The sequence below is a fragment of the Mytilus galloprovincialis genome, chromosome 4 (genome assembly GCF_965363235.1).
Source record: "Mytilus galloprovincialis chromosome 4, xbMytGall1.hap1.1, whole genome shotgun sequence".
Taxonomy (NCBI): domain Eukaryota; kingdom Metazoa; phylum Mollusca; class Bivalvia; order Mytilida; family Mytilidae; genus Mytilus; species Mytilus galloprovincialis.
This window is the reverse complement of record NC_134841.1, coordinates 65323042-65337652: the sequence shown is the minus strand read 5'-3', so window position 1 is coordinate 65337652 and position 14611 is coordinate 65323042. Positions and strand designations below refer to the sequence as shown.

General features: G+C 30.3%; 1 protein-coding gene across 4 annotated transcripts in view; it reads left to right on the top strand.

Annotated features, from left to right (window-relative positions):
- The window catches only part of LOC143072711 (zinc finger protein basonuclin-2-like), a 51107-nt gene that overhangs the window by 19247 nt on the left and 17249 nt on the right, over nucleotides 1-14611 (top strand). The window contains exon 1 of one of the 4 annotated variants that reach the window (XM_076247802.1): nucleotides 220-256. The exons of 2 other annotated variants lie outside the window; for them this stretch is intronic. In XM_076247802.1, coding sequence (XP_076103917.1) covers nucleotides 235-256 — 22 coding nt within the window. In that variant the 5' untranslated portion in view covers nucleotides 220-234. Of the gene's footprint in view, nucleotides 1-219; nucleotides 257-9734; nucleotides 9831-14611 lie in introns of those variants that run through there. One more of the 4 variants, XM_076247803.1, reaches the window with a different exon arrangement.

Sequence of the window (14611 nt, the reverse complement as noted above, 5' to 3'; positions counted from 1 at the left end):
GTGATATCCCACAAAGACAGCAAATTTATAATATCAGCCTCATGATGGTATCAGGTCTCAGTTTCGTTGGTTCTCATGTGACAAATTTTAATCAAAAACATCTATAAGTACTTGAAAAGTATTTCCATTTTGGAAATTTGATTCTGTCTTTATTTTTTTGTTAACAACCCTTGACCCTTTTTACTTTTGTGCACTAAGCATGAAAACAATGGATTGATGTACATGTAATGGTTAATGTGTATAAAGGCTGTTTTTGGTGAGTATTAAAAAAAGGATTTATGGAGGACATCTTGGTTTTTTTTTAAATAGTGTTAAGATAGGGGATGAAAGTGTTTGCACTGTCTATATATGTTTTATCTTTATTTATTTTTTTAAGTTAAAAATTAGAAATGGTCATTGCTGTTTGGTTTTTTTTTAATAGAAGGAAACAATTGAAGAATATGGTCAATACATTTTTAATTTTTATTTAGAGCTCATTGTTCTGGGGGTTGACACGTTTTTGTATGCACCAAACAAACAAATTTTTAAATGTTCAACAGTTATATTTGTTTGATTTACTGTCTTCTGATTAGTTAAATTTATTAGTTTTATTTTCAATGTTGTCAATTTTTATGGCGACACGCCCACTCTGACGTTGTGTATTCATACGCCAACATGTGTGTACGTTGTTATTGTTAATATAAATAATATAAAAAGTTCTTTGAGCTTTATTTTTGATAGAAATTTATTTATAATGAATGGCAATAATTTATTTTGAATTTATTGAACCATAAAATGAATTTTTGATTCTTCACATTTTACATAATCTGCTTGGCGGATTATTCAATGTGAAGAGTCAAAAATTAATTTTATGGTTCAATAAATTCAAAATAAATAATAGCCATTCATTAAATATATTCTGTCAATAATTGATGTCTAATTGAATGTAAAGTATGTTTTGAAGGACCATAACTCTTTCATTAGAACAATAATCACTTTAATATCTCATATTTCATTGTATATTCCTGGGAGTTTTAATGTGTCATTTTTTGTGGTTATAATCTCAAAATCAGTTGTCAGTCAAAAACCAGAAGTCAACAATTTATGGACAATTTTAAAATGGAAATTTGCCACAGTAGCAAAAATTTTCTCACACAGAACACCACATGGCCTCAATAAAAACAAAGATATGGTTAGTTTGCTTTCAACAGTTTTTGATATGTGTCACATGTTGAGATTTGTCAACGAGTCACCTTGACAACAGGGAAAGTCCCCTTTGACATCATGTTTCTTAAGTAGTTTCCCATGAAGAACTTAACACATGGCTTATGTCCAAATTAAAAGCACATTTGGTATGAATTATAATGGTGTGTCCACAGATTAACCCTTGGTACCCTGGGACATTAATCTGATTCTTTTGTCAAGGTACTGCCTCTATTTTGACAAGGCTAATGCTCTGGGAAAAATGCCTCAAAGTTTTAAACAATAATTATTTTGTTTTTAAAAACTAAAAGCAAATGAAGTTGTTATTGTTACCTCCCCTCATTTAATCAAATTGTAATGGCAATAGTTCTTTTTAACTCAATTTAAAATAACTGTATAATGGTCATTTATAAGTGCTTCAACATTTTGAACTGTTATTACATTGTATTGTGATTTATATAATCTAAGAATCAGTGTAGTTATTATTCTAATTCCTCATTTAGAATTCAAACTATATTGACAATTTTTTTAGTTCAATTTAATATTACTGTATATAATGGACATTAATGTTTTTTCTGACTAAGAGACATCCATGTCTTAGCCATTTTTCATGGTCATGTGTTAGGGTGTGCTCTTTTACTGCTTGTTGTCAGCGATATTTTATTACAAAAGATTCATTATGTCAAATATCAAGTATTTTACCAGTCTCATAACATGACAATAAAGAGTCTTACTCATGAAAAGTCACGAAATCAAAAACTTTTTATCAAAATAGTTGTGTGAAAAATCTTGAGTTTGTAATACAGTACCGCTATTGACAAAAGTAACAAATATAATGTAATAATTCAGTATTACTTTACAGATAACTGTCATGCCCATGTCACAAAGATTTTATTATCAGAAAATAACTGCAACCTGATTCTTAATTTCTCTTGCCAAATGTTTACGAAAACATTTATGTTTATGAATAATATCAAATAACCAGAAGATTTTTTGAAAATAATATTTTTCAATTAATGATACATTTTATAAGTGTGACAAATGTATGAAGGCAAAAGGGTTTTATGAAAATTTCATAACAAATAATAAACTGGACAGAAACAATTATTCTGCATCTGAATTTTATAAATTTCTATAATTGTTCTTAACCTGAATATTTTTGTGAAGTCAAATATGGTCAGCATACATTGATTTAAATTGATTTGAAAATACGAGTGCACATTGTATTTAGATTCCAAGTTTTCTTCTTTTCTGTATGAAAGTTTAAAAAATTTAAACCATACAATATACAGAACTTGTAACTTGTTCTTGTCCTAAACATGCATGACATATTTGGCACTGGACATTATGCAAACTATCAATTTGATATTGTAACATAGCATATTCCAAACTAAATAACTTCTTTTTGAGTAATTGATTAATTACAAATATTTCTCTCTATAGAAGTTTATTATAGATATAACCGCAGTGTTTTAATAATTTACGTCATTCTCAGCTCTATTGATACAAGATATGGGAATGCAGCAGATTTGTCTCCATATCTTGTCACAAACAAAAGAAAATCAAAGATTGGAATCAATATCTTAGTGATTCCAGCTACGACAAATATATACACTTTATGTATGTAAACAAGGGACATTTAGATTGTCCCACAGTGTTGTCATTGTTTGTTTTTACATTCATCATTCTCGGCTCAATAAAACTATTCTGTTATTCTCAATAGCGGAATTTGAATTAACAGCTTCGTATCTTTACAATAAGTCCTCAGACACAGTTTTATTAACCGGATTTTTGTGTCAAAAATGTCGGTTATTGATTTGGGGATGTACGGCGGGCGGGCGGGCGGCAACCAAATGTTGTCCGTGCATTTACTCATATAGCGTTCAATCAAACCTTTTAAAATTTTAATATGTTGTTACTGACAACAAAATGGAGGTCAAGTTCAATAATGGAGATTTTGACTTTTACCGTTCAGGAGTTACTGTTCTTGAAAGTTTAAAAAATATTGTGTCCGTGCATTTACTCATGAACCGTTCAACCAAACCTTTTTAAAATTTTAATATGTTGTTACTGACAACAAAATGGAGGTCAAGTTCAATAATGACGATTTTGACTTTTACTGTTCAGGAGTTATGGTTCTTGAAAGTTTAAAAAATGTGGTGTCCGTGCATTTGCTCATGAAGTCAAGTTTGATATTGATAATCATAAATTTTACCTATTAGGAGTTTTGGTCCTTGTAATATTGATAAATGCCAGAACACAAATAAATGTTAAAGAATCCGGTTTACTGTCATTTTGACAGCTCTTGTTTTGTTTAGTATATATTTCGAGTAATTGCAATTTTAATCTAAAAAGTTATGTTTGGTGAGGTATTATTTTTAAAAAAATAGAATAATTTCATCAATTCAGGGTATATGGCTTAAATTTACATTTGTGTTCAAAATCAGCCATTTTTTGGCACCCCAATCATTTCAGCTTGCCTTTGGTTTAATAGCTAAATTTATTATTTTGCTTATAAGACTTTCTGGCTGGGAGCAAACAGCATTCCATTTATTTTAAAAAGTGCTCTCTTTAACTATAATTATGATATCAGTGATTTTTTGTGTGTATTTGTTACAATAGATTAGTGCAGATTACCATTATGGCATTTCATAATAAAATGCATTTTATTACAGCAAATAGTTTCATAAAACCAATAGCAGATTATCTTAAAGCAAAGAGCTGTGAAGCTTGTCTTTTGAAACTCATTGACACTGTACTCAAACATGATAGTTAATCGTGAGAATGTTGAAGAAGATGTTGTTTAATTCATGCAGTGTTTTCTATTCACGTCTTGAAGAGCATCTTTTATATAAAGAGAACAACTTGAGTTAATGTGTCAAGGAGTTAATTCATAAATAAGGGTTAATTAAATTCATTGACAATTGACAGCTAATGTTTGTCTTTCATTATTGCAATTTCTTGAGTCAACCCATTTGTAAGTGCTGCCTTTCTTGTCATATTCTATTGGATTAAAAAGCAAACAGCAAAAAGTGTAAAACATTTGTCTGTGTTGTTTGTTTGGCAGAATGAGGAAGGCAATGATTTGAGCATCAATTTACGTAAATGATCCGCAAAAGACAATGACAATCCATTTCGCTGGGCTGCTTATGGACGAAATGCTACAATCGGCACTAATGAGACGGTGTAGGAAAATATCATTTCAATCATATCGCTTGATTAATCTCGATAAAATATCTACACGGCTTAATTCAGTGCGTATTTGGTGGTAACATTTGTCTCTATAATGTCACACGGTGTTTGCCGATCACATTTGCAAAGTTTGAACCCCGAATTCTGACTGTCGATTTTCTCTAATGACAAGCTATTTATCAAAATAGGGTCATCAGTTTTGACAGAACAGTTACTGCTAACTAATATAGCAAATTTTCTATCTTGCTTACATTTATGTGAGGTAATTATTTTTGTCAAATCAACACAGCACAGTTGATTTCCTTTTTTGAGATTAATTAGAAGCTTGGTCGTGATGGCTGACAAGTTGTCTTTTATCAACCAAAAATTATTTGTCTGAGGGATTCTTCTGATTAATTTAAGGCATATCTACTTGATTGATATGTTTAACACAAATATTACTATATTTTTTCATATTTCAATAATTGCTGGAAACATTCTTATTTATCGATCAGACTTAGGTTAAAAAGTTAAAATTCTTATTAAATTGGCTGTCTTTAAAATTTATTAAAGTCAACTAGGGCTTGGTTAATTCTCTTGAAAGATGGTTTAATTGTCTCTGAGAGGTTGTAGGGGTAAGAACTATGGTACTGTTCCAGCAAATGAAATGAAGAAAAATAATAAGACCATATTATTCAGATATGGCTTAAGGGGAGATAACTATTGCAAAATAATTTAATAATTTAGTCCTGAAGAGTTTTGAATATTTTTGATACAGAATTGTTTCATATTATAAATAATGTTTGTCAACAGAAAAAAATTACGAAGTTGTTTTTAAAAGGCCAAGGACATTGATAAAAGCTTAAAAATGCATTGACACAAACACAAACTCTCCTGGGTTGAAATTGTCACTTTATTGACAAAAGTGATGGAAAATATATTTAGCACTAATTTGACTATCTGGCTACAAGCAAATAGTCATTTACTGTGCTTGTCGTGTGTCAACTTAATAAATTAACCATGAATATCCAGCCAAACCGCATGATACATTCATCTGATTACAAGAAAATAGTGCTACACAATTTTTTTTATTGAATTGTCCCCATCCAGAGACAAAAGGCTAATTGCAATGTCACCGCGGAACTTAATCAATCTAATTTAATACTATTGTGATAGAATTAGTAAAAGTGTTGGGGAATTAGTCCTGGTGTCAGCTAAATGTCATTTGTGTCGTTAGCCTTCTTTTTTAGTTTCCTTTAATCATGTAATGACTATAGAATCAATAAGTATTATCTGTAATACATTATGTTTTATATCTGATATTTAATAGATGTTGACAATTATATGGAACTTTAGTGAGTTCTACTACAATTTTACCTTATCTTTACAGTTTTCTGAGATTTTAAATTGTTTTAATTTGGTTATTGTTGAAGGAAATATACTTTGAAACCTCTAAGAAGTGTATAATAAGGTATATAAGGAAAAACATGAGAAATTAAACTCTGATACTTTTTAATAATTTTGGAAAAGGAATACCTGCAATAGTGGCAAGAATTTCACATGACAACCCCACCCTAGTAAAAAACACAATAGCACCTAACAGTGTATTCCCTAGGGGTGCCATATGGAATTTTACTTAAGTTTTTACTACCATAATCACACTTTATTTGATTGGTAAAACTGTCATAAAATTCCAACAAAAAACATCATCAGTAAGAAAACTGTGTGTCATAATGACATAAGAAGCCTTATGACAATTTCATTCATAGTTTATGTAATAATTCAAGCACATCTTAACGGAAATTAGTTCTTAATGTCTACTTGTGCATGAAGGGTACAAGTGGAAAAGGAACATAGAGATGCCAGCTTGACAATCGTAGAACTTTTTGAGAGGTGCCATTCAACTTGTCATTCAAAATGCACACAAATATATGTCTCCTTCCGAAATGTTTTTTCTATGCACCACATGTTTCTGTTTATCATATGGTATTTTGTTAATGCAGTATGACAGACATATGGCGGGATTTCTTCCGACTCACAAAGCTTCAAATCATACCTACAACCAATAGAAATACATTAAACTATTAGAGAGTGTGAAGAAATAGAAAAAAGAGAATCCCCGGAATGTCACCTACAAATTGGAGAATCATAACTCCATGCAAGAGAAATGCCTTTGGGAATTCCATCAGATATTAGCACAGTATGTCAAAGAGCCAATTACTGTCATTAAATCTGTAGAAGATATTTGTTTATTGATAGAAGAAAGGACTTGTAGATTTTTCATCTTCCATGTCAAAACAGGAAGTGATAGATTATAACAGATAAAATATTTATTACTGAGTGCTATCTTCTGCTGAATCCAAAATGGAGGGGACAGTTTGATATTAAAATGAAATTGGTATTTTTGCATTAATAATCAAATCAAATCAAATATTTCATCAAATAAATAAATGTATACACATATACAAATATATCTTAAAGGAGTTGGAAAAAGATATTTTTGTATTTACTGAGACACTATAATTGGAAAAAAACTCTTACTTAATCAATTACAAAACCAGGAATGACTTTTGTACTTTTGTTATACTTAAGTTAATTCTCACTCTAACATAAAAGTACAAATCTGCATTGGGAAGTTACTTAAGACTTTTGATATATGCCGAGTACTTCAGCTGTGGGCTGATTGTGTCACTCACTGTAAGTCTTTGTATGTCCTTTTATAGCATCCCTGACAAAGACGTTTATAAAGATTATCCAATTATTTGTGACTAGGTCTATAATTTTTCAAGTGGTAAATTAAGATAAAAATACATAAATCTTATTAAAACTCAAATACATTTCCTCTTACTAAAGCAACTATTCTTTAAGTCAGATATATTTTAATTCAACACAGATAGATGAGTTTACATGCTCGGCAAAAATGTAGCTAGCATAGATAATTTGTTTTGTCCCAATAATTGCTAAACAAGATTATTTAATTGTTGCATCATATATATTCTTTTCATCTGCATTGTGGTGGGTGAAATAATACAAAGAAAAATTTCAAATTCATATAAAACTGGCGACGATGAATCAAGTGTAGGTTACCGCTGTGAGCCTGTGACAGGAAATGGTGTCTGTTATCAAATCAAGACGTGAATGAATTTCATTTAAAACTAACAGTAACCTCATTATTCATGACCCGGGGTAACCCTTCTAAAGACAACTGTTGGCAAAACAATAAGTACATGACACAAGCCTGGCTGGCAGATACTTCATTCATTGATGCGGACACGCTCTTGTGATAAAACGTTGACTCTTCTCATGATCCATACATCCTTAGAATGGTGTCTTATCGTGGGATACCTGGGAAATGTCACATTTAAAACACAGATCACACAGAAATTTATCTGGCAGTAATCTTTCACGCAAATTTTACAAAAAAGCAGTGTGTTTTTTCCTGAATGAAGCCATTAGCTCTGTCCTTCAGTGTAATTCTATACCATACTGACATCCGCACCTGGAACAAAACGCCTGTTTTACAAATTTTTTAAGAAACATTTAAACTTTTTATATGATTTCTGTTTCAAATTTTGACTTCGTAGTCTTGAATTAGAGCAAAGTCATGAACAATTCAGTAAACTTGGAAGTATTTTTTTTTTTTAAAAGAAGACCCTATTAGGATAAAGATAATGTATATGGGTATTCAATAGATTTACTTTTTTTTTCATGGATTGCAGCAATTCTCTTTGTCTGAGAGAAAAGGTTATGTTTTGAGGATACAAGGTACTTGTTTTAGCTCTAAATAATTATTAAATTTTCTTCTCTTTAATATGTTGAGCTGCAAATGATTTATGCAAATTAAGAATTCATGGTACATTGTATTACCAAAAAAAGAGAGTGTGTCACAAATGTCAATTGAAAATTGTAAATAAACAGCCAAAAGAGATAGATGAAGTTCAATGTTTTCTACTACAATGATTTTTAAGGGATACTTTTGATTGGTTTAAGGCATATCAGTTTTTGTTGGGGGTTTTTGTGCATATCTTGGGCTGGGCTTAGCTTTTTTTTTATTGAATGTAAAGTATTTATCTTTTTCTGTGGTTTATTTTGTTTTTTTATATAGATACAGATGTTTTAATTTGAAATTCCAGAGAAAAAGAAACTTAAAAACAGTTAGTACTGGTTGATAAAATGTCAAATGAGTAATTTTGTCAGTTGTTAAAAAAAAAGCTCTGCTTTCTTGAAAATGATAGAGACAACACATATAGCTAACAAACACATCTAGACAAATATTCAAAAACATTTATTTAGAAGATTCTTTGGTAAAAACACTGAAGATGAGATATGTTAATTCATATCTATGTGTTTATATAAATAAGCAAAATATGTTGAGAAAAATTCATCAGTATTAAGTAGAATAAGTATGATGTAAATAATAAGAAGAAAAAAACAGTTTGTCAAAATCATGTAAAAGTAAATTAATTTTGGAAACGGGAGGGTAGAGGATGTAAGAATTATAGTTTAATGACCTTGAGGAATCAGAATTGACAGCACATATGATGGGATGTTACTTTAACATGTTTTGTCATTTCTACATCTGTTCAGAGAACATCACTTTTGGCTCAAGTTTATTTTCGTTACTTCAGAGAGCTAATTGCTGACAAAAATATTTTAAAGACAGTTATCTTGTCTCTTTCACTTAGACTGGAAATATAAATTTTGTCTACACTGAATTAACGTCTGCTTTGTGTATAAATTTTCTGTTTCTTGACTTCAGCGATGGGTTTGACACGTGAATGGATGTTGACTTTTTTAAGAGCTTTAATTGGTTGCTTTCCAAAAAATTGAAAGACGTATTTGTGTAGTTAAGTAAACCCAAAATTTTGATTTTCTATTAAAATAAATTGTCCTTGAATTGTTTTTGAATCTTATTTTAGTGAATAGGAATATGAAGTGATAATTTTATGTTTGTCTTGGGTCAGATAGAGTTTTACAAACTAGGAATTATTGATTTGACAAGCAGATACATTCCCCTTCTTTTTCAACCATTGCAGTTCAAAAACCGAAAATGACAATAACTGTTTTAGCAATCAAGAATCATCAGGCGACCAACTGTGTGTAAAATAGAAAAACATAAAAATTCATGTAAAGTTATTAAATATAATAAAAACTGCACAGAAGCAACAGCATTGAACCATATAGATAAGTCATAATTAATCTCAGAAATATACAGCTATCTAATGCAGCACGAGTCAGGGAGGATTGAATTTCCAAACCTCTGATGTATCTGGTGTCCTGAAGCTGTTAAGTATCACCTGCTGTCAAAAACAGCTGGGACCCAGGCTGATTCTTCCTCAAGATTATCTTCTAGGTTTTAATTATTTGCATCAGTCAGGATTCCATATAACAGATAGACAGATTTATATCAGCCCTCATATCTTCAAAGGAAAGGCATAAAAAAGACCAGCGACAACTGAAAGAGATTGAGTTTCAGGGTTTGTGACATAAATAGGTTATCTCTTAAAGATATTTTATTTATTTAATATTTTTTAGTTAAGAGGCATCCATTGACTTTACATGTGAGGAGAGTTTGAAGTTTAAAATGTTGCTTGTCATCAAACAGATAAGTTCTTGTAGAAAGTTTATAAGTCTTAAATTCTACTCCCTAAGTTTTACTGATAACTATTAGTCAAATGGATTCATTGTGCAATCTATGAATGTGGTTATCAAAGCAAAAGGAAGAAAAAGCCATCTTTCATACTTCACATAGATTTTTCATTCCCTTTTGAAGATGGATATGCACCATGTTCTTCACTGTCAAGCATCAATTAATTTCTAATATCAGCTTTATGTAGGTGTAATGGCTTTGTTTTGTATGTACCAACTGTCACTTCTATACATCTGGAAGTAGTCCTTGATTGCAGACGCTTCATTAATTAGTACACAGGAAGGTAAATTTACTCCTGAATTTCAGTACATCTGGAAATAGTCCTATTGGCTGTCTCATTAAAAGAATGGACATGTGTCTTCTATAATCAGTATGCACCAAGAAAATACATCACAACTGTGGTGAGGAAGAACATATGGTCAGGAAAATGTAGGCACACGTCCAAAATCAGCTTACCTTTGTCAAAATCTTTAACAAAAATATTTTTCATTTTGTTTTAGAGATGACAGTTCATACAAATGTTTCATGTACCATCATCAAACTTGATTGATACACTTCAAAGCTTTCTTCTGTTTTGTGAATTAATGTAGTATGTCAGAATTTGAAACCTTTTTTATTGTGACTTATATATAGAAAAGTATGTTTGTTTAAGGTTTTCTAAGGGGGAATTGTTTGTTTTCAGATTTAACTTTGTAGATTATAAAGGTCAGAACTTTCCTTTATTTGAAAGAGCATTAATTCTTTGTTAAGTTTCTAATAATTTTCATTTTTTTTTTATCCTTTTCAATTTTCTTTCAAATTTTGTTTTTTTTAATTTTTTGCTTTAATTCAAGCGATCAACTTTATGTGAAGTTCTTCTAAAATTTTAATAAAATGGAAAAAGAACTACTCATTTCAAATGTTGTCTGCAGAGAAAACAAAAACAACAGTATAGGCATAGAGTTGCCTGTACCAAGTCAGGAATATGACAGTTCTTGTCCATTCGTTTTTGATTCGTTTTGTTATTTGATTTTGCCATGTGATTATGGAATTTCCGAATTGATTTTCCTCTGAGTTCAGTATTTTTGTGATTTTACTTTTTATATACATATATTACTTTTCTCAGACAATTCTAAGATTTGAAGTATTGAGTATAAGTCGTGCACTTGTCCTCCTTTTGTGCTACTTGCAATTATTTCACTGGCATTAGACCAAACATCAATGGTAAATAATAAGGCATGGGATAAGTACACTCAATCTTTGTCACAAAGTTAAAATGGCAGACGACACCCTAAAGTTTGTCCCATCACCAAAAATAAGACATCAGGAGCCGTTAATAAAAGCTTCTAGACACATTCCTGGAATTCTGAAGATATAATTAATATGAAGAGTTGACACTGTAGAAATTAAGATCAATATTGTCATTGGCGTAATGTCACAAAATAACATGGTATACAACAATGGCTTGGTCAGTCCTCCTCGGTTTTTACTTAGGACAATAATTGTTTTAGTAATGGATTTAAGATCCATCAATTCCATACTAAGTATAGATTTTAAAAGGAATAAGATTTTCTTCAAAGTGATCATTTACAGTACGATCATACGATAAGGTTTATCAAAAACTAATCTATCAAATTGTCCTCATTTCTGACAAATTCAAATCTTTTATTGAAATTCTATATTTTTGGTACAAATTTAAATCTTTTACTTGAAATTCTGTGTTTTTTGTACAAATTCAAATCTTTTATTTGAAATTCTATGTGTTTTTGGTATCTTGAAGATATTTTTTAAAGTGATGTTCGTCACCACCAAAATTTAAGAATGCTGCAGTTAAGTGCTTCTGATGAAAATATTGTAAGAAAGTTAACATGAAAATGATATGACAAAGAGGAATATCATCTGTAAATTTTGGCTATGAAAATAGCTTTTAAGAATTTGGAGAGCAGCCAATGCTTTTGTGACAAAACAATGTAAAAGATGGCACATCAGGGGAAGATAACTCAGCATGACAACTGGTTTTGAGATAAACAAGGAATGCTGGGAGATAATTGTACAGTAAGAGGATGATCTCAGTGGGGATGTCCTAGGCTTATGTCCTTTCTATCTTGTTATGACTATCTTGTCAAATAATTTTGGGGCTAAACAAAGGGGAAAATGATTTGAGAAAAATATCGGACAATAAAAAAAATATTTCTGACAATATTTACTGTTAGTTTTGGATTACAACATACTGTTATTTAATTATATATTTTTATAGAATTTAAACTAAAAGGTAAAAAAAAATGAGTCTCATTCAACTTTTAAGAAATTCTTTAAAGACAGAAATTCATGATAATATCTTTGAAGCTTATCAAATGTTTACTAGAACAAGAAACTTTGTTTTACTTCAATTACAAGGAATAATTGAAGCGAGATTTGCTTGCTTGACCAGATACTGTACAAATAAATATCCACAACAAAACTGCCATCTTGATAACAATCATGATTCTGATTATTATTAGACATGATTAATTAATCATGTGTATTATGTCAACAATTTGGTGGATGGCTTTGATGTCATGCTACATGTGACCGTCTGCTTTGATATCTGGTAATTCCATCAGTGACATACCATGTGACCATATAAGGCAATGTCATTGGACAGTCCTTGATGTCATACAAGTACTCCCCACTGATAATCATAATATGCTAATGGATCAGCACACAAATGATAAAGTCTCTTATTTATATGTAACTTATTTGATAAATAAAAGCTTTTGATGTTTGTTTTTGTGCAGTTTACTGTCAGTATATGTATACATGTCATCTTGGAAGATTAGGGACTGGCAATGCACTCATTATAAACAGTTATCTCTGAACAGTAGTGGTGGAAGTTAATCATGCTTATCTAAATGGTGTCTTTGAAGAGGTAAATGCCAAGAATGAGGAAAGACAACATAAATTATCTACATGATATCAGGTTAAAAATGTACAAAGTTCAGCCATTCTCTTCACATTATATTATCCATGAAATGAAAACATGTCAAAACAAAAGCTACTGTACATGCAGAGTTCTAAAAAAGTGTGCAATGGCTACTTTTCTTTCAAAGTCTTTGCTGTACTGAAAATCAAGGAATAGACATCATGTGGCATACATGTATTATAAAGACTGTCTGGGAAGAAATAAATAAAAAAGAATTGATTTAATTGTTCAATATATAAAAATGGTTTTGTAGGCTGTTATCCATCTCAAATTATTAAAAATAATTTTTCGTTATAAATTGACAGCAAAAATGATGACATTAGCTAACAAATCCATTTTAAAGCAAAATTTCACTTGCAATGGACAAAATAATAACATTAGAACTCCCCTGATAATTCTGCGACAGCAAGAATCATTAGTACAAAATATTATCAGTGGACATTAAAATAGTCCAAACTGTAATAACAGATATTGTAGCTGTAGTTTTTGTCCCGCGACACGACTATTGTAAACATAGTTAATGACGGCCAATAGTGATAGAACACTTATCTTTTGTTGCTGTATCTCTGTTTGATCAATGTCTACAGTGCTTTGACAACATTTTACTTTTATTCTTACAACTAACAGGATTATTTTTTATAGAGACAATTTATATAACGACTTTTCTGTAAAAGTGTCTCCGATTCACAACGCCAATAATCAACATTGTATTTTTTCGCTGAAATGTCGCTTGTTGTGACAAGTATTTGTCGTTATATATCAATAGGATAAGATTAATGAGCCCATCTCCAACCTTTTTACACTTTCAACCCCACTCCTACAAATAAAGTCATGTTTATTTTGTATTGCCAGAAATTATATTCACAATTTTCATTTGGTCAATTAATTAACTAAATTTGCCTTTTATGAGTTATCTCCCTTCTATGATTAAGAAAAAAGATAACATCAGCTATCTTAACTTAAAAAAGAAATTATCATAATTAAATATGATGTTTTAAATGGATTTTATTTAAATAATCCCTTTACGTATAGTATGATAAAATTGTATATCCTTAAAGCATGTTAATTTAGCAAGAGTTAGAACAAAATATGAGTGATTGTCTCCCCTGAACTTTCTTTTTGCATCATCTTTGAAAAGTTTGAAAATTGCCTTATAGAAAAAATAAATAAAAATTTACAATACATTTTATAATGATAGGATTTTAAGGTGTTTATTTGGTTTAGTTACAAAATGTTGGATTTATTTATGCACAGGTCAAAGGTCTTTAACTAAAAAGATACATATTACTAAAACTGATACAAGAGACAATGTTTTGCTTTTTTTTTGTCCATCAAAAGCTTAACTTTTTTCAGGATGGATGAATCTGATAATAAACGTGTGTTATTTCTATTAATAATAACCTATATGTTACCTCCAAACTTAATGAGCAGGGGATTAGTTTATTTGGCCCAGCAAATTAACAATCAGCATTATACAAAACATACTGGAGAAAAAAACATTATTTGTCACTGATCTTTCTCAGTAGGAAGTATATACATTTGTACAAATGTTTCCTGCGTTCGAGATTAGGATGGGTAGCCTCATTTTGATAAAATATAATTACATGGTTCATCATTTGATATAAGCTACGACTGACACAGTGGATGTATGATAAAAGAGACTTTGA